The 20,453-nt window shown below is 47.1% G+C and overlaps 1 protein-coding gene across 1 annotated transcript; it reads right to left on the reverse strand.

Moving 5' to 3' along the window:
- Window positions 1-6,178: 6,178 nt before the first annotated feature.
- On the reverse strand, window positions 6,179-19,385 carry KLF11 (KLF transcription factor 11). The gene is made up of 4 exons (XM_051778316.1): window positions 19,215-19,385; window positions 16,686-16,940; window positions 9,683-10,676; window positions 6,179-7,808 (listed from the first exon to the last, which is right to left on the reverse strand). The coding sequence occupies exons 1-4, from the start codon at window positions 19,254-19,256 to the stop codon at window positions 7,504-7,506; spliced, it is 1,596 nt and encodes a 531-aa protein (XP_051634276.1). The 5' UTR covers window positions 19,257-19,385; the 3' UTR covers window positions 6,179-7,503.
- Window positions 19,386-20,453: the final 1,068 nt, after the last annotated feature.

Raw genomic sequence — 20,453 nt, forward strand, 5'->3', positions numbered from 1 at the left:
CGTGACCAGATCTCCCAGAACTTATGTTATTTCTCAGCAGCTCTCAAAGAGCTACTGGGATGAGCAAAATCTGCCTGCAGAGAGCAGAAAAAACATGGGAAGCTGTCTGACCCCAGCACCATAGGGCATGGCAGTACTCTATACTCTTTTCTAATCACTGTAGTGGTTTGGAATTTCCTTCAACTTGGATCTCATTCTTTCAACTAAGACCTTCCTTCTGCCAAGGTCCCCAGAGTCTCTGGCACCTGTGGGGAGATGCCTCGAGGAACTCAGTCACAGCAAACCAGAAGGAAAGCCACGCTGCTGTCAGACCATGCTATAACAAGCAAGCAGGGACCAGGGCTCTGCCTTCACCCTGGGTCACTCTGCCTGTGCCCTGCCTCCCCTCACACAGTTTCTCTCTGAGGCTGTATTTGATGACTGGCCCAGGTAACAACTCTACAACCCATTTCAGGCTCTCCTAAAGGAAACTCTAAGTATTAACAGTTACAGAAATTGACTAATCAAAGAAGTAACACCTTAACCGAATGTATTGTTAGGCTGCGAGAAGTCTCTCTTGACTGAACAAAGCGAGTGAGTAAACTTTACAAAATTAGCTTCTGAAATAGCCAAGAGAGAAGCATGTTTCTGCACCTAGAACAAAGGTGCAGTGGGTTTCACAGGTAAACTTTACAGCATCACCAACAGAAAAGGAGGAGCTGCAGGAACACAGGAAGGTCCAGAAAGGAGTGATGCAGCTGGGACAGTCACTGCACCAGGGAAAAGAGGGGAGAAAGAAGTTTGGGGATGCCCCCAAGGAGGGGCCTCAAACTGTGCCATGGTCTTGCAGGCTTTCTCTGTGCCATGAAACGATGTGTGTTCAGCACTGTGCTCTGACCACAGAGATGACCAGGACAGAGCAGCTCACAAACTGAAACATATCTGTCTTATTTTCATGCCACGCAGAACAGGACGGTGGTACCCAGTCAGCTTCCCAGCCTGCCCAAGAATCAATGGGACTGTGTTCCTCTCTCTGTGTCAATCCTTTACCCAGCAGCACACCAAAACAAGGTGGTGGCAATGGGACTGGTACCGAGGAAGGCACAATTGCAGTTTAATTGCCTGGTGTCAGTGTAACTCTATTTTGATCCATCCTTTGCTCAAGGAAAATAGGACACTAGATAATTTGCAGGTAAGTAATCACATTAAAGCAGTAGTTCAGCCCATGACTAATTTCAAGAGAAACTTCTTGAATTAATGGCTTTTTAAAAATAAGGACAATTGCACTGTGGAGATCACATCTCAGGAAGTGAATGCTGACATCCCCCCACCAGCTGAATTATCGGAAAGTTCATTTTCTTTTCGTAGTATTTCTCTATAACCATCATCAAGTCACAACTGCTTGAAGGACAAAAAATTATTCAGCTTGCCATTACTTCCTGCTCCTAAAACAGTTTGCTGGAATTAAGCAGGGTTCTGAAGAGTTTCTCGTTCATCATTTTAGAAACTACCCTCCTGTTTAATACATGCAGCATAGGACAGGGTAGCTGACCATGGCTTTTCAGCTAACATTATTAATCTCCATTAATAAAACAGCAAAAGGCCAGTGTTTTAAACAAATCACTACATTATTCATCTGACAAAGACAAATGCTACATGCTGCATTTTGCACTAGTCCAAAAGGAGTAAGAAAGCCTTTGCTGGTCAGTTGGCTGTCTCTACATACCTCCTATTACCACAGTTGCTGAGGGGACTGAAGAAGGTAATTTTTTCAGCTAATCATGAAAAATTACTCTTTAGTGCATGAGAAGATATTGCCACTTCTGAGCTTCTTCACTTCCACAAGTTCAGTTTTCTTACCTGGCCATGCAACAAGATGCCAGCTGAAAGGTTCTGGTGGTGAAAACATAGAACCATATTTTCTAAATTACTCAACCCAAGATCTTAAAAAACAAAACCAACAAACCTGAAACTACAGAACCAGTTTACACACTTACTCAGACTCTCAGTTTCCCTCAAATCTGTTTTTCATGTGCAAACAAACACTTTGAATCCTTTCGTCTCTTTCTTCCTAGATGCCTTTTCTTTGTGACAGCACTGCAACACATATTGCCTTTCTTTGCAGAGCTCTGCCTTTCCAGTAGCCCACTAAATGGGCAGAACTGTTTCCCAGAGAGCACCTAAGAAAACAGATCAGTGGTGGAGCAGTTTTAGGAAGCAAGTTATCTTTTACCTGTTCTGTAGTCACCCAGAAATCTCTTACAAGTTTCAAGAATTCATTTGGGAGCTGTAAGTAGACATGAGTGGGGAGGGTATCTGCCACCATCCCATTGCCAGGACCTCCAAGAGCAGAGCAACTAATAGTTCCCTTGTCCAGCACCCTGCTGTCATCTACTCACCTTCATAATAGAGGAAAAAGGAGGGTGGCACCTCACCATCCCAAGGAATGCTCTTCCCCAACCCCTTTTCTCTGAGGGTCAAATTCCAACACGCTTTCAGCCAAATTATTCACACACATAACCCTCGGAGTTGAAACAGAGCCTCTGCCCCAGCAAGGTGCAGGCCTGGAACTGTGGCACAGGAGCATCGTGCAGTTCCCCACCACACAGGGCAGGGAGGTGGAACAGCAGCTGCCTGGCACAGACCACATCCACAGCAGAGTTCCCTCTCACCCCACTCTGGACACAGGACATGGCAATTATTTGCACAGGGTTAAAGTGAGTTTATCTGGACAATAATAACAAACAGAAAGGAAGTCACTCTGAACTCAAGAGACACTACAAAGGAGACAATTAAACCTAAGGTATTTTTCCTATCTAGGAAAAACTCTCTCAGGAAAGGGTATGCTCCAAACTCCTCAAGTTTTCTGCACGTCTAAGATGTGCCAATGTGTGCCCGCATGCATCAGAACACAAAAGTCACGAATTTTCTTCTCCTACACAGAAGGACTGAAGCAAAAAATGAGGAAGGCTGCATTTGACAGAGGATGGAAACAATCTGGAAAGAAAATGGCTCAGTGCTAACATACTCACTGAAGGGAAGTGTACCCCAGGACTGCCGGGACAGTGAAGAGACATGCCTGAGGCTTTGCAGCTTCCCCCTGGACTGCCATTTCCTCAGCCTGCAGGTTGCTGTGCTTTGAGTCATGACTTAGTCTTCCTGCATGCATGGAAGTAGTTTACCTTCTCACAGCCAAAGCCTGCCTGCCTTGAGCTGCCTTGCTAGACACAAACGGAAGGCAAACAGGCAGATGGGCTCACAGACGAAACTTCAAAACCAGAAGATTTAACCTAGCAGATGTACTCAAGCCAGATGCAACCCTGAGGCAGGTCTCAGCTCATGAGATGACAGATGAAGGGCCACCTTCATCAGCCACAGGATGCCGAGTACAGCTTTCTCAGCTGGAAAGACAGAGGTAGCCAGAGCTGTGGCCACAGCCAGAGGAGCACACCAAGTGTGCAACCACCTAACAGCATGGACCACCTCTGCCCACTCTGCTCTGCAGCTTCAGAAGGGATTCACTCTTCCAGTATCCAAACTGCAAGTGGATCAGTGCTCATCAATTTGCAAGACCAGGGAACCTACCACTGAGCTGAAGGTTTGGCTGTACAACACAGTGTGGTGTGTGTGACCACAAGCAATGCCAGTCTGACTGCAAAACATAGCATTAAGCCAACAGATAGGTTTGGGCACAAATGCATTTTCCTTCAGAAAATGATTCCTTTTCATGGATTTAGAATGGTTACAGGACAGAAATCCTCAACAATGCCTGTGTCAGCACAGGGGTAGCTGTGAAGGCTTCCTTGTGTGCAGATTGTTTCCCTCACAGGATGAAGCTGTTTGAGACTCCAGCACCATTAAGATGTGTATGGAGTGCACCTCTTGGCTGCATGGAACAGCTCAGACCACAGCTTGGTGCTAAGGAGAAGCAGAAAGATGAGCACAGAACTGTGAAATCCATCACCATGTTTCATATATACAAAGCCAGGGAGACAATATAAAAATTGGTAACAAAAAAAAAAAAACCAAGTATTGTTTAGGATATGATTTGATGCTCAGAAAAATCTTCCTTGAAAAATAATAGTAGGGACAGGTAGGATAACTTCCTCTGGGAAACAAAGCTCTACACTAGACCTGTAGAGCCCACAGGCTGAAGAATGTGGGCCATTCTGCCAGAGCATTGATCCTGCAGCAAAGACTTCCCTTCCAGTTGTTCTCCTGAGGGGGAATGAGAACCATCCATAAGATTTTCTTTTCACCTTCCTCACACTTGCAAGAATGATGTGCACTTTTGCAGACAAAGCCTTGAGTCACCGCTCGGAAGTTGTTCTCCCAGGGCTCTGACTGCAGGGACTGAGCCACTTTGCAGTGAAGGGCTGTGAGAGAAAGCTGAAATCATTACACCCTCTCCTTTCCTGCTGGAAATAAACATCTCTGCAGTTCAGGAACTGGTCAGAGGAAAAGAAACAGCAGAGAAGCATAAAAATGTAGATAGCTGCTGCTGCTGTCACCATCGCTTCCCAAATGAGACCTTGAGGTGACACCCAGCCTGCCAGAGCCCCTTCCTTACCATAGTGCAGGTATGAGGGAACAGGAAGAACTGGGGCTAATGTAACTTTTGAGTTACATTCTCATCTTTTACTTCCAGCATTCACTTCATGCACAGCTTGCAACACCAACAGAGCAGCACCTAGCCCATCCCTTCTGCTGACAGCTGCTGGAGACCATGCTGGAACAGAAGTACAGACTGTTGTTCCCAGAGTCTTCCACTTGCCTAGCCATAAAACCTAATCCAGATGGATTTTCATAGTTCTGGAATGGACATCTATGAAACCTGAAAATTCATAATTTTTTTATGACTTAAAACCAGTCACATTACATGCATTTTATTTAATAAAAGTTAAAAACAGGTACAAAAAATGCGATTCCATTTCCTTAAAATATAGGTTCAAAATAAAAAGACTGAACAATAGAGTTCAGGCAGTAAAGTGCAAAGAGATCAGCTATCCCAGTCATGCGTACTCCATAAATAACCCTTACACAGCAGGAAGGAACAGAGCACACAGAGCAGACACAGCCACACCACGGCACAGCTATTCATGCACATTCACAAGAGAACAATCCGCATGTCCCGGACACAGGTGGTGGGAGGCAGCCCTTGCAGGCCATGTAAACCCAACAAGGAGAGAGTCATTGCTTTTCCACATCATGACACACATACATGACACACTTTTCAAAATTCTGTGTTCTCCAGTCCATCATTTTCCTCCCATGATGCAACTAACATGACAATTTACTTATAATTATGACATGAGTTTTCAAACTGTTTTGCTCAGGTTTACACCACAGATGGTTGGTCTGTAAAGAAAAAATGAAGTACTAAACTGGCCACTGAACTGAGACAGGACATGCTTCCCCTGCTTAAAAGCAAATGAAAACAGCATCCAAAAGCCAAACTTCGGGATTTCCAAGAAAAAAAACAAACAAAAAAGTAAAGCAGCGACATCTCTTTGTTCACCACACAAATTTGGAAAACGGGGTATCAACAGAGAACAGCAACACCACAAGCATCCACTTTGCCAGGAAAAGGGGTTCCAACTGAGTTCTTTGGAAAGTCCACACACACACTCACCGGCAGACATGCTGGGGGCAGTGGGATTACAGCACGTGTCAGTGAACAGGGTGTGGGCGTTATAAAGGTCAGGCACAAAAACTTCAGTACACTTAGTACAATACTCCAATTTAGTGCAGTTTGAAAACTTAGTACTGTTCATTATAACTATAAACTTTAGTGTAAAAAATAATGACATAATCTGCTTTAAACTGAAACAGGTCTCTGCTGATTTCAGGGGAGTGCTAGCTGAAATCAGCAAGTCTGCACTTACATAGATGAGATCCATGCTTTGCCTATAACGGGAAGCAAGACCAGGATTTCAGAACAAAGCCATGCAAGAGACAGCATTCCTAGTTATCCACATTTGATGCATCCAGGAAAAAACAATCCTCCTCAGTGCTCAACTAAGCTTCAGCATAGGAGTGGCTGAAGGGAGAAGAGTCCATAAGGAATAAACTCTACAGAAACATTTCATTCAGCAGGTGAGCTGTCTCCCAGCAAAACACCTGGTGCTTTGCTCTGCTGTCAGCTCTGCTACAGTACGTTTACACATCCTTCCGCACCACGGAAACTGAGCAGTCCGACTGTGCTACAGGCCTTTTATTATTCATACCATGCCATTACAACACAGCACTCCTGCATCCAGTGGTTCCACTTCTTAACCATGATTACACTTCGTGTAAAAGAAAATCCATTCAACAGGAAGAGTGTATCGTTTAATAGAAAAGGGTGATTTTATACAAAGTACTGTGGAGAAGTATAAGGCCACATGAAGAGCATCATCAGGTTGACAGGGTGGCTATTTCTTAACTCAAGACACAATTAGCACTTCCTCTGGTGCATTGATACAGGTAAATGAAAGCCTTGAACAATTTCCTATAAGGTGCACAAGCATCCACAATACATAAAATCCCTTAATTTTCTATTTCTCCTGTTCTCTAAAAAAAAAAAACCAAAACAAAATAGAGACCCAGATAATTCTTCATGGGCTATCTTGCCATTGTTGCATTTTTCACTTGATTTTGCTATGCTGGTTTAGTAGGACCAAAAATAAAGCATAATTTTTAGTGTCAAAGTCTCTAAATGGTGTTTGTCTTCTACCTCCATCAGAGTAGTCTGGCTCCTCCAAACTTTGCTCCAATGAACTGTGGACTCAAGAATGCCCGGTATGTCAAACTTCTACCAAAAGCCACAACGGCTTCCACTTGCAAAGGGTATGAATTCAGAAAATGTTGAGGATTTCAACACTTGTGTTCTCAAAGAAAGTCATTCTGGTTTGGTTTGTGTTAAAAAATGACTGACTCACTTTGATCTCCAATGTCACCTGCGTAAGGAGGGTGTAAAAGCACTAGCCCACTGCAGGATCAGGATTTGCAAGTGTGCAAACACCAACCAATATGAGTTATCAAATTTTACATGTTTATAAAATGCTCTGAAGGCAATTGTTTAGGTTTACTGAAAAGGAGTTTCCAAAACTCTGGGTCTCATCCAGCACACCCCTACTAATGCAGGCCAAGTAATTTGCCTGCATAACAAGACCAAAAAGAACAAATATAAAATATATTTGGTATAGAAAATAGTAGTATAAAAATTAAAAACCACCCTGTTTTACTGTCCATCAAAATATTAACAGCAAGCATTACACTATAGCCAAAATAATTTCTAAAGAGTTCTGCTTTCCTGAAGTGCTGGTGATTGCAATTGCCCAAGTGTTGAAAAAAAAAACAAACAGGGAAGGGACGAGGAAATATAGGATAGATTTCTCATACAGCATTATCAACTGAGGACCTAAACTGCAGGAACCTAAAGTATGCACAAACACAGGGAAAACAAAAGCCATTGCCAGTTCTGCTGTAGCCATCGGAGCTCTTCCTGATCTTCAAGGTTTGCAGGGAAGGTGTTTCCTCACTCTAGCCCTGACAGACGGGTGATGGCATGGGGATGAGCATACTCAGAGCACTGCTGCTTTTCGGTTTCTCTGCTGTGGCAATTCTGCTGAGTTTGCCAACCTCTGTCTGCCAGCTGGGGGTCTTCTTCGTGGTCATGTGGCAGCGGGTGTGCTTTGTCAGGTGATCGCTGCGCATGAAGCGACGCTCGCACACGGGACACGCAAACTTCTTCTCTCCCGTGTGAGTTCTGCGGTGGCGTGACAGTTCATCTGAGCGGGCAAACTTCTTGTCACAGCCTTCCCAATTGCAGCTGAAAGGTTTTTCTCCTGCAGGACAAAAAGGAAGCATGAGTTACTTTTGAGAAGCTGTGCTGCGTTTTTATTAAAGAACTAACTTAAAACCTGCCTTGCAAACAATGAGTTCCAAAGAACTGCTCATCTGTGCTACCTTATCCACTGTCAGAACTAGAAGCAACCCTCTGCCTCCATCCCTATTCATCCACAGTTCTACAGCTGCACCATATCATCACCAAGTACTAGGGGCTAACAGGAAGCCTGGAATGGAGCCTCAGGGTCCTGCTGCTCCAGTGACCCAGTCCTACACACAAACATCAACCCCCCACAGCGGGCACTCCTGAGGCATGGCCTGTCATGCCACCCCCACACAGCTGGAGGTCCCATGGCCTTGTGCTGCCATCCCCACGCAGCTGGAGATCCCATAGATGGCCAGGGGAGTTCCTTTTGCATGCCCAGAAATAGCAGCAGTCAAGCAAGGCTGCCCACATAAGCTGCTGCTCATCCTGGGCCACTGCTTAACATGAGACCTATCCTGAACAACGTGATCTACCGCCTGCAACTCTCAGAGAGCTCCAGATAAGCATCCACCATGTGGTCCAAATTTATGGGGACATTTTGGAGTAGACCCGAAGCGGCCTGCAGAAAGCCCCACAAGAGTGTTCTTCTTATGACAGATATTGAGAGTAAAGTTCTGTGTTTGGTGTATGTGGTATCATCTAACTAGTCAGTGTGCAGGGAAAAGGTGGGAAAAGAAAGTTGAACTACTCTTCCTCCTCTTCTTGTAATGTGAAATGGCTAATGAGGGGTCCATGTGTTTCACCTCCCATTGATGTCCTAGTCCTAATCACGATACAGGGACACACAAAACTTCCCTATGGATCAGCAGTGGCACAAGCTCAGAGCGAGACACTTGCTGCTAGTCTACATTTATCCTCTAGTGCCAAGTTAGTTCAGCAGCCTCTCAAAACCAGAAGCAGAAGCATCATTCTACCTCTGAGCTATGGTTTAAAAGGATTATCCGCTTCATGTAGAGGTTAAGCTCTTTCCCCAAAGGAACTGTAAAGACAAGCTGGCAAACTAATGCAAATCCTGTCACGGAAGGTAACATCCAATAAACCAGTGTCTGTGGGATAAGGGCAGGTGAGGAAAAAAGTCAAGATAAACCAAAAATAGATAGAGCTATTCTGTACCAATCTCCCACTATGCCTCTCCTTCAACATCAAAAATAATCCCTGAGAACTCAATGTTAGTTTTGATTTAACAGGATCCTGGAGCCAGAAAAAGAGTAAGTAAAAGCACGTGTATACTGTCTCTACACTGACCAGATTTTATGGAGCAAATCAGCTCATGTTAATTACATTAATTTTCATTTACCTTTAAAATTCCCATTCTGTAACTTAATAAAGCATTATATTCCTATAGCGTCTCTACTGTCTAACACAGCAGCCCAAAATCTCTCCCATTTAGCCTAAACAAAACCCTGGGTAAAAAGAGCACTAAGTTTCTCTTTCCTTTTACTCATGTAGTAATTAAGACCAACTACCTGTGCTATGCTTTGCTCTCACCAGACCTCTCCAGCCCCCAAAACAAGGGACTTGCACAATTAATTTCAATCTAGTCCAGATGGCAGGATTCCACTCAGATCTAAACATACGCACACAGACGGCAAAGCTTCACTCCAGCTAAAGCCTGCAAAATTCAACTAACACTACGGGGTCAGCTGAGGTCTCAGAACAAAGTCTGGCTTGTTTTGCTTGCCCACAGAGAATGAACATTCCTTCCTTCCCCAAGATGAGCACAAGCTTCCCAATCACCTGCCTCTTCCCTTTCCCACCCTGGTCCCCACAAAAACCATGCATTCGGCACCCCAACACAAACCAGTGCCAGAGCTCCCTAGTACACACCAGTGTGGGTGCGAAGGTGGGCTTTGAGGTGGGAACTTTTGAAATAGGTTTTCTTGCAGCCGGGGAAGTCGCAAACATAATTCCTCCGTCTAGAAAAGTCCATCTGGGGGGCGCAGGTTTGACCAGAAGCAATGAACACAGGAGCAGGGGCAAGGGGCAGTAACTTGGTGCTCCCAACAGTCATTACGGTCTGTGGGCACTGTGCTGTCTGTGTGACAGTAGGCTGGGGAAGAACCAACATGACAGTCCCCTGAGGCACAGAAGGTCCCATGAGCACAGGCTGGGAGAGCGGTGCTGTCTGTGGTAAAATAGGTTTCATGGGAGTTGAGAGTGCTGGAGTTGAAGGCTTGACATAGGCATTGATCATACTGTTTTGTCCATTTAGAGGGATCATTTGACAGAGAACTTGGGGGCTTGAAACAGGGGCAGGTGTCACTGGGGTAGCTCTTTTTTGCAAGTCATTCTCACAGTTCTTTGGTAAGTGGGTCTGTGGTGAAACAGGCTGGACTGGTAGTTGCCCTTTACTGGTCACAATATCACTGGAGTCATGTGCATAAGGCTGACGTACTGGAGAGCTTTTGTTGATTAAATCATCTGCAGCACACGTGTCCTGTGGCAGTCTGGAATGTCTTCGTTCATCCACTCCACACCAGTCTCTGGAAGTGCCGTAGCCTGAAGTTACCTTTGTTTTCTCTTGCACAGCAGGAATGTGATGGTAAGCAGAACTATCACCTGTGTGACGTATGACACTTGTTGCCATGGCCCTGCAAGGTTGAGAGGCAGAAGCTTCAGAGATCCCTGGCTTCTGACTGCACTGTCGCTCCACGTTGAGAACAGATGGCTTGGCTATGGGAGAGGCACCAGTCACTGATGTGACTGAACAGGCAGTTGTATTTGCCATGACAGTCCTTGGCTTGGAGTAAGTGACTTGTGAGGAGAGGAGTGTAGCCGCTGATATCTCAACAAAGTCAGGGCTGTGCGGAGGGGTCATGCACTGCAAAAAACAAATCATCATTGTACATCAGTGTAATTCCATAGCACAGCTTTGCACTATCTTTACTGTGAAAAATAAATTATGCCCCTTCCCCAGAATCTCAGAACTTGCCTCTTAAGACAAACTGATTAAAGTGTACTGCTCAGACTGCAACCAAGTACCGTGCAGCTGCTCGCTCACTCATCCCCATGCCCAGTGGGATGAGGAGGAGAACTGGGAAAAGGTAAAACCTATGAGTTAAGAACAAGTTAATAATTCAAATAAAAGGAAATATAGAAATAAAAATAATTGTAATGAAAAGGGAGAAACAAGTGATACACAGTACAATTGCTCACCACCTGCAAGGTCTGGCCCTGAGCGGTGATCGGTCCCTCCTGGCCAACTCCCCCCCAGTTCATACACTGAACATGATGCTCTATGGCATGGAGGATCCCTTTGGCCAGTTTGGTCAGTAGTGCCCTGGCCGTGCTCCCTCATGGCTTCTTGTGCACCTCCTCACTGACAGAGCATGAGACACTGAAAGTCCTTGACTTAGGGTAAGCACTGCTCAGCAACAACTAAAACATCAGTGTGTTATCAACATTAATCTCATCCTAAATCCCAAACACAGCACTGTACCACCTACTAGGAAGATAATTAACTCTATCCCAGCTGAAAACAGGACAATATCCACCCCATATTCTATGCCATTTATGTCATGCCTACACTTCTCAATACATCCCAATTAACCACCATCCCTTTTCCTGCCTTTTGATACACACACACAGATATCATTCCCTGTCTATGGGCAGACCATTGCTCTAAAACATCTGTTGAATTCATTTATCCACGACTTTGGGCTCCATCTCGCAGTAGTCCTTCAGGGCAGGAGAGATAGTACGTGGTGTTGGATTGCTGCCTGCTGAAGTCAGTTCTGATTCCACCTGCGTTCCACTTGTCCAGTTTCATCAAAGCTCATTCTTCATTATTCTGGATGATTCTTACCCTAATACCCTTGATGTTGCATGTAGCCACCATAGCAGTGATGACATACAGTGCTATATGGCAATTAACATCATACAATCCAAATCACTGGCTATTCTCAGATCCCCCTGAAGCACATACTGGACTTCCCCATCCTCCCGCATTACCCACCAAGTGTACACAGGTCCTTGAGCAAAAGCAAGCCCATGGATGGGTTTGCCTTTGCCTGAGGTAGGAATAACTCAGATTGTTTCCCTAAAATTTTTTTATGTGCGCTACAGGGACTTTATCCCCTTTTACACTATGTTAAAGTTTTGATTGGGCACAGCTGGCCCAATTGGCAGATCCTCTAGCATTGACTGAGCAAGTGGCCTTTGCTAAATGTGTATTCAATTGTTTGAAGGTTCCACCCATTGCTCTCAGTGTTGGCTTTAACAGTCCATTGTATTGATTTTCAGATAGGGATGTCATATACTCACTCAGTGCTGTGCTCTTCGGCCCAGCTGTCTATGAAATTGTTTTGGAAATGATTCCTGTTGTCCAGCTTGATTCCTTCTGGGGTGCCCTGTCGCCATAAGGCTTGCATTCTAAACCCCAGGACAATGTTTTGGGTGGTAGCATGGAGCATGGGATATGTTTCCTGCCATCCAGTGGTTGCTTCCACCATTGTAAGCACATGGCACTTGCCTTGGTGGGTTCCAGGGAGTGTGATACAGTCAAACTGCCAGGTCTACCCGTATTTTTATTTCAGCCTCCACACCAAGGAGGCTTTACCCACTTGGCTTGCAAAACTGCAGCACATGTTCCACACTTTATGGATAACCCACGCAATAGTGACAATGGTCAAGTTTACCCCTCAATCATGAGCCCATCTAAATGTTGCTTCTCTTCCTTGATGGCCTGAGGTGCCATGGGCTCACCACGCAATAAATAATTTACTCTCATGTTGCCAATCCAGATCCACCTGAGCACTTCAGTCTTAGCAGCCTGATCCACCTGTTGGCTGTTTTGATGTTTTTCAGTGGCCCAACTCTTGGGTACATGAGCATCTACATGATGTACCTTCACAAACAGGTTCTCCACCTGGGCAGCAATATCTTGCCAAAATGTGACAGCCCAGATTGGGTTTACCTCTGCACTGTCAATTACTCTGCTTCTATCACTGCAAGCGCCACCACAGGGTATTGCTACCATCCATGAGTCAGTACAGGGATAAAGTATTGGCCATTTTTCTCATTCAGCAATGTCTAAAGCCAGTTTTCACCTCTGCAGACTGACTCAATTTACCTTCTCCTTGAGCAGCTCCATACAGCTGCTTTCCATCTGCAATGTTTTCCTACAATACAGCAGGAGCCATCACCAAACAAGGCACACTGTTTCTCATTTTTTTTCTGATTTATTATCCAGTAGGGCCTTTTCAGCACATATCACCTCCTCCTTAGGTGACATCCTGGAATCTCTGCCCTCTGACCAGTCCATGGTCACTTCCAATATTCCTGGATGACTAGGGCTTCCTCTTTGAGTTCGTAGTGTGAACAGCAAGACCCACTTACTCCAAATAGCATCAGCTGCATGATGTGTAAGAGACCAACCCTTTGAATATCCAGCCCAGCATTGGCAGATGGGCTGCCAGGAGGAGCTGTGCTTCAGTACCAATCCCTTCCAATGTGGCTCGAATCCCCTTATGAGCTGCCAGTATATCTTTTTAAGTTGTAGTACAGTGAGCTTCAGATCCTCTGTATCAGGTCCAAAATCCTAGAGGTTGACCCAAGTCTCCCCATGTGCTTTCTGCTAGAGGTTTCAGGTAGGGCCATTCTTCCCTGCTGTGGTGCAGAGCACATTTTTAATACCTTGTCTTGCCTGGACTGGCCCAAGGGCTGGGACAGAGTTAATTTTCTGCATGAATTACCTCCCGTTTAATTTGTTCAAAGGCTTGTTGTTGTTCAGGGCCCCATCTGAAATCATTCTTCTTCCAGGTCACTTGACAGAGAGGGCTGACAATCAGACTGTAATTTGGAATGTGCATTTTCCAAAAATCCACAACACCTAAGAAAGCTTGTGTTTCTTTCTTACTCATTGGTGGAAACATAGTTGTTATTTTGCTGATCAAATCCATTGGGATTTGATGACATCCATCTTGCTATTTTATTCTTAAAAACTAGATCCCCTGTGCAGGTACCTTTGGTACTTTGCTTTTGGCAAAACCAGTTTTCAGAAGGATCTGGACTATTTTCTTCCCTTTCTCAAACACTTCTGCTGCTGTATTGCCACACACAATATCATCACTGTATTGCAGGTGTTCCAGAGCTTCACCCTGTCCCAGTGCAGTCTGGGACAAATGATTCAAATCTCTGCCATATGGGTTCTGTGTGCAGGACTTTATCTGCATCTATGGGTGACTGTGCCTTGTTTGTGTCATAATAAATCACCTCCAGTATGGCTAATTCCCTGAGGTAGCAGATATCTCTCTCCATGGTGGCCCACCTGGCTGGGTGACATATCTTTCCTGAAGGCTTCTGTACCTTCTAATTTAAAGCTACTAGCCCCATTGGAGCAGGCAGGTGATAATGTGCACAGCTGGATGAAGGCTGAAACCTTTTCACATAACCCGCAGCTCCGTCAAGGATAGGGATTGAGTCGTTACCTCTTGTTCTGCCTCTTCCTCCAGTTCTTGTGATGGCTCTTTACTAAATGAACTGACTTTCATGTCCATTTCTTCTGGTGTACAGGGACAACTGATAGCAGCACAGGCTCATCCTCTGGTTCAGCTGCATCATCCATCACCAGGGTCTGAGTAGTCACAGTGCCTGTCACCAGGGTCTGAGTAGTCACAGTGCCTGTCACCAGGGTCTGAGTAGCCACAAATAGCTGCTTAACTCTAAACTAGACCTGAACCACATTCACAGATCCTGGTAATTCACAGACCATGCTGGTTTCAATATCCCAAGAATATTCAGAATTTTCAAAATTCCTAAACACAATTAACTAGCCTGGAGAAGGGGAGGATGTGGGAAGATGTCTTCTCCACAGATTGGCTCTCCGAGGAGAAAAGTAAAACGTGTAATTATTAGAAGTTTCTAATAGATGGTTCCCCAAGTACAGAGGTGACGACAATGCTGAGTATGAAAACCAGATTAATTTCAAGACCAGCAATTCTATGCTATCATAATCCAGTGTTACAAAGTACAGTAAAACGATAACCTTAGCCCAACCCTCAGAGATGATAACCACCACAATGGGGAACACACACAGCAAGCAAGGTGTTACATAACACAACGACTTTGAGAGCAAATAATTCAACACTGTGATCAACAACTATTAAATTAATAAAATGAATGCTGATAACAAATTTGTTTCAACACACTCTGGTCAGATCTGTTACAGAGGAGAATCAAAAGATAAAACTCACGGGTTGAGATAAGAGCAAGTTCATAACCAAAATAAAGCAAAATATAACAACAATAATAATAATTGTAACAAAATGGAAGATAATAAAAAGAGGAATAAAACCCAAGAGAAACAAGTGATACACAGTACTACTGCTCACCACCCACTGATCAATACCCAGCATGTCCCCAAGCAGTACTGGTCCCCCCAGTTTTGATGCTCTATGGCATGGAATATCCCCTTGGCCAGCTTGGTCAGTAGTGTCCTGGCCATGCTCCCTCACAGCTTCCTGTGCACTGGCAGCACACGGGAAACTGGAAAGTCCTTGAGTTTGGGTAAGCACTGCTCAGCATCAACTAGAACATCAGTGTGTTATCAACATTATTCTCATCCTAATTCTCAAACACAGCACTGTGCCACCTACTAGGAAGAAAGTTAACTCTATCCCAGCCAAAACCAGGATACATACATTGCCTCATCTCATGGTCATTCTGATCTTGCTTAAAAGCATATTAATAAAAGGGAGGCAATGAGGCAGCTGTAAATCTGCATAAAACACTGCAAGTCTGCTTACTGCACTACAAAAAGGATTCATTCCTTTCTCCTCAGCAATGAGCACAGCTATGAGAGGCTATGAGTACTCTGCTGTTCACAGAAAACAGACCACCAAAGGTACAGTAGCAATACTGTACCTTTCCATTTCAAGCTCCCAGAAAGCCCTAGATCTTTTCTCAATTATTACTTTGTCAACTTGTGGCTACTTCCAAAATATGAACAAATGGAACTGCTCTCTCCCTTCTTATTCACCCATTTCTCTCTATGATCTCTTCTTGCACTGCCTCTCCTTCCTCCTTTACCACTGAAAACTATGTCCTGTGCTGCTCAAGAGACAGTGCTAACAGTGAGTGGCAGGAGATGAGAGCAGCCCATCATGATGAGAGCTGCCATACTATCTCAGCCTCTTTCCTCCATTATTCCCTCTTTTCTTGATGTAACTGCATACTGGAAGCCTCCTGGTTGAAATGGGCCTTAACCATCTACAATCTGAATGCCACCAAGCCCTTTTCTAATACCTACTTTTGTTGCAACATAAATTACAACAAAAGAAAAAAAATTTGGATTCAACTGACATTAGTCAGCTGGAGTAGACCAATGTCTGGAGAAATAACAGACTACATGTACAAACACATAGCACAGAAACTAATTAAATTGTCTATTTCATAATGGTAATGTGTACTTTCTCTTATAATGACCAGAGTGAAGCCAAATGTCATCAAGAGTCTTTTTTCATACAGCATTTGCAGATACATTGATGCCAAATCACGAGGTTCACTCTGCCATTCTTATCAAAATGCTCCAAGAAACCTACAGCAGCCATCCTGACATCTCTGTCAAGTCAAATAACCAGTCAACAAGGGCTTTCACATCTAGATTTAACAAGGGATCAACTCCTGACATTTGCCAACCCAGAGATGGTAGAAAAACCCAAGCTAAACACGCTCACCTCACTACTCTGTGCACACACACAGAGCACAGGCTGTGCTGTAGCTGTGACACAGGGACACCTGAGCAAGGTTATCTTTTCAAGAAGCTAAGGGACTGCAGAGATGTAACATCCAGGTGTTGGGCATATTTATTTTGTATTCATGTTTTCCTTACCAGTGTCGATAGGTAGTCCTTTGGTAACTCAGACGTAGCCTCGGCGTGCATTGTAAAATCCCCAGAATCCGAGAAGGGCGTGAGAGGCCTTATCTTTAATATGTCACCTTTCTGCGATCTTTGACCCCAGGAGCTCATACAAACAAGTGCTTCAACGGCTTCAATGTCGTTCTGCTCCAAGGTGCTGCAGGTAGACCTTTCACTGTCATGACGCTGCCTTTCACGGATAGACTCATAGATGTCCACAATGTCAACCTGAATGTAATCGGATTACCGGCCATCAGGACAAGTCAGAATACAAAGCCGACACCACCCACACACTGTCTGCTCATGATGAAGGTCATCTGAAACAGATCCCATGCCAGTGGCAAGACTTTTACCAACTGGCTCCACTCTCACTCTCCCCACTACACCCCCTTCTTTAAAAAAAAAAATTAAAATCAGAAAAAGAATGAAGTGTGATTTGCAGGAAAGGAACAGATACGTGTGTGTGGCTTACATTTCCAAAGCTACTTTCCTGGATTACACTGCTCTGAATAAACACATCCCATGCTTGCATAGAAGCAAAAAAGAGGAAAATCCTGACTTCCAACCTTGTTTAGACAAGGCTGTTCCCTAGACCCAAAAGACAACTGCTATTCAGCACTAATCTCATTCTGGTGACATCCAGAAGATAAATTTCAGCTGACAGTAGGATGCTTTAAGGTATGATCATTGACTTGGAGTACCACACCTTGCAAAAGCATTTTTGTCTTATTCTTACTGACAGGGAAGCCAGGATGGGAGAAAGGATGGAAGGAAAATAGTCTTCAAAGTGCAATAAGAACTGTTTGCATTGTAGTTTAGAAAGATCTGGTAACATGTGGGTGCTAAGTATCCAAAAGGCACTATGAAGACAAACATAATCATACTGATTTGTTTCCAATTGCAAGCATCACAGAAAAGTCTTCTGTGCACACGTATGCACGCATGCAAAACACTTCACTTCTCTGTGGAAGGATGTCCAAAATTCACAAAGCTCTTACAGTACTTGGCAGTGGCTCCAAAAGCTATGCTGCACTGATAGTTCATTGCTCATGTGCCAGCTCATTCTCAACTAGGCCTCCAAACTCTTCCAGTCTTTATACACACCAGCTAACTCAAAGGCTGGGATTCAGAAGCATGGATCACAACTCTTGAGCCTGCTGTTATTATAAAGAGTATATAAATACTGCAGCAAAAGCATTCTAATTTAGAAAGCACTATGACACTGCCAGCATGGCCTTGATCCCTAGAAGGAGCTCTACTCATTGGGTCTCAGAACTCACACACCTTAGCCAATGAGTTTTGTTACTGAGTTAAGTATTGTGGAATGATACTTACTCAACAGTGTCTCAAAGATGACTCTGTCTCCACTATAGGGATGTGCAGGCAAACATGCTAAACATAAGAGGTCCAAAATGCCAGTACTGCACTCATAAAGGATTTTCACCTAAAACATGAGCTACCAGGCATGGAGATGTCAAGACTGGGGGCCAGGAAGGGGTAAAAGTACTCTAAAGCAATTAACTGCTCAGAGATCGACTTTTAAGAATTTCCCCTGAAAAAAAACCGAGTGGGAATGAGGGCAAGACGGGTAGGGCCACACCAGGTGAGGCTCTGTACTGAGCAGACACAGAGACTGCAAATGTTCCTCAAAGTGTGTAAGCAAACAAGCCAGCAGGGTTTGTTTTTTCCAACTCTACCTTTCAGGAGAGCAGTATTCCCCAGAGAAACACGAAAAAAAATACATACCTCCCTCCAAAAAAACCCACAAACCCCACTAAAAAAGCCCTTTCTGCAGGCGAGCACTGCAGCCCGGGCTCCCTGGCTGCTGCCAGGGAAATGGCCAACCGCGCCGGCTGCCTGTCCTCACATCACCCCGCCGGGAACTACGTGCGCGGGCTGCGCAGAATGGGGAGCGGGCAGGGAGGTGCGGGCAGGTGCAGGCAGCCAGGATGGGAAGAGGGCCTGAGATGAGGGCAGAGAGGATGGGGAGCGGGCAGGGAGGATGGGGAGAGGGCAGGAGATGCGGGCAGCGCGGGCTGCGGGTAGGATGGAGCGGGCGGGCAGTGCCGCGCTGGCCCCGCGGGTACCCCCTCCAGGCTGCACCTCCTCCCGCCCAGAGGGGCCGCACCGCCCCCGCCCCTCCCCACCCCACGGCGAGTGCCCCTGGCCGGGCGGCGCCGCCGAAGGGCGGACGGCGGGAAGGGAAAGAGGAGGAGACGGAGGGCAGCTCCTACCCTGCCACCGCCCCGCACGGCCGGCCGCTGCATGAGGGCCGCCCCCCTTTTCCCCGCAGGTGACTGGGGCAGCCCCCACCTCCGGGAGCTCTGCCCGGGCATGGCCGCCCCGTCCCCGCGGCCCCACCGACCCGCTCCCCGCGGGGTGAGCAGCGGTCCCCACGCCCTGCCCGCCGCCGAGCACGTGCCCGGCCCGGCCCGGCGCCGGCTGCCCCCGCCGCCCCGTCCTCCTTCCCTCCCTCCCTCCCTCCGCCCGCCTGGTGCTCACCGCGGGCGCATCTCCCATGTCCGAGCAGGGCGAGCCGTGCATGGCGCGGCTGCGGTGGGTGGTGCTGGCGGCGGTGCTCCCGGGGAGCGGCAGCGGGAGCAGCAGCGGCAGGCACAGCGGGACCGGCGGGCACAGCGGGATCGGCGCGCGCACGGCGGCGGGAACAGCGGGAGCGGCCCCGGCGGCCCCGCCCCCTCGAGCCCCGCCCGGCGGGAGCGGCGCGGCCGCGCTAGGGGAGCGCTCGGAGCGCTCCAGCGCCAGGCAGCGCTGTGGGGGGGGGGGCAGCCAATCAGCGCCCGCCGCGGCCCGCGGCCGGCCAATGAGCGGCGGCGGGCGGCGTGATCGCGGCGTGCCCGCGGGAAGGGTGGCGCGTGGGCTCGGCCGGCGGGCGGGCGGGGAGGGGGCGGGGCCGGAGCTGGGGAGCGCGCGCTGGAAACTGGGGGAAAGGTCGAGGGCGGGGCGGCGGCCGGGAATGCCCCGCGCGCGCGGGGGGGCGGGGCCGACGTGTGTTCTCCGTCCCCCCGCGGTGCGTGCGGAGCGGCACGCGCGCTCCCGCCAACCCCCGCCCGCGTGCGCGGGGAACGTCCTCGTTCCCGCAGCTTCCCGACACCGGCCTGCAGCTCTCCCGGTCCCGGGAACCGTCCCTGTTCCTGAAGCTTCCCGACAGTCGCCTGAAGCTCTCCCGTCGAGATCCCGCCAGCCACGTGCGGCGGGGAAGGCGCTCTTCTGCCGGCCTGACTGTCCGGCCTTAAAAATAACCCTAAGCTCCCACCCCAAAACCAGGAAGGGTCGTTATTGTGGATTATTGGATTCAACCCAGCAAACGTCTTTTAAGAGGTCACAACAGGCATTCTATGAAACAATGGGTGTTCTTCGGTTTTTCATCTTCCCCAGCCCCTTGTGTCCATTTTCCAATGGCAGCTGGAGTGTATCGGCCCGGTGGTTTCCAGCAGGGTTTGTGGTTGTACTGGGTGGCACCGAGTGTTGGTAGTGGCGACACCGACCCCTTGCCTGCGGCCACAGCCAGGGCAGCTCTGGATGGGACAGACTTCGGTCCTGTGGGCCTCTGTTGGCTGCTGGCCACACCAGCGCTTTCCCAGCCCAGCTCTCCCCCGAGCGCCTCCCTGACACAGAATGTGCACAGTAAAAAGCATCCTGCTGAATTATCTCTACTTGTTCCTTCCCCGGTTTCTCAAGATGTGACATCCTCAATGTCCATGTGGAGGACATGGGAGGGAT

Source organism: Manacus candei, unplaced genomic scaffold (assembly GCF_025592945.1).
Source record: "Manacus candei isolate 608988 ecotype Guabito, Panama unplaced genomic scaffold, ASM2559294v1 h1tg000011l, whole genome shotgun sequence".
Taxonomy (NCBI): domain Eukaryota; kingdom Metazoa; phylum Chordata; class Aves; order Passeriformes; family Pipridae; genus Manacus; species Manacus candei.

Bases quoted from the DNA above. Each gene is read 5' to 3' on its own strand.
- KLF11 (XM_051778316.1), bottom strand. From the start codon at position 19,256: ATGCACGGCTCGCCCTGCTCGGACATGGGAGATGCGCCCGCG. The intron at 16,941-19,214 runs GTGAGCACCAGG...GATTACATTCAG, and splicing joins ACATGGGAGATGCGCCCGCG to GTTGACATTGTGGACATCTA. The intron at 7,809-9,682 runs GTGTGTACTAGG...TTTGTCCTGCAG, and splicing joins CCACCTTCGCACCCACACTG to GAGAAAAACCTTTCAGCTGC.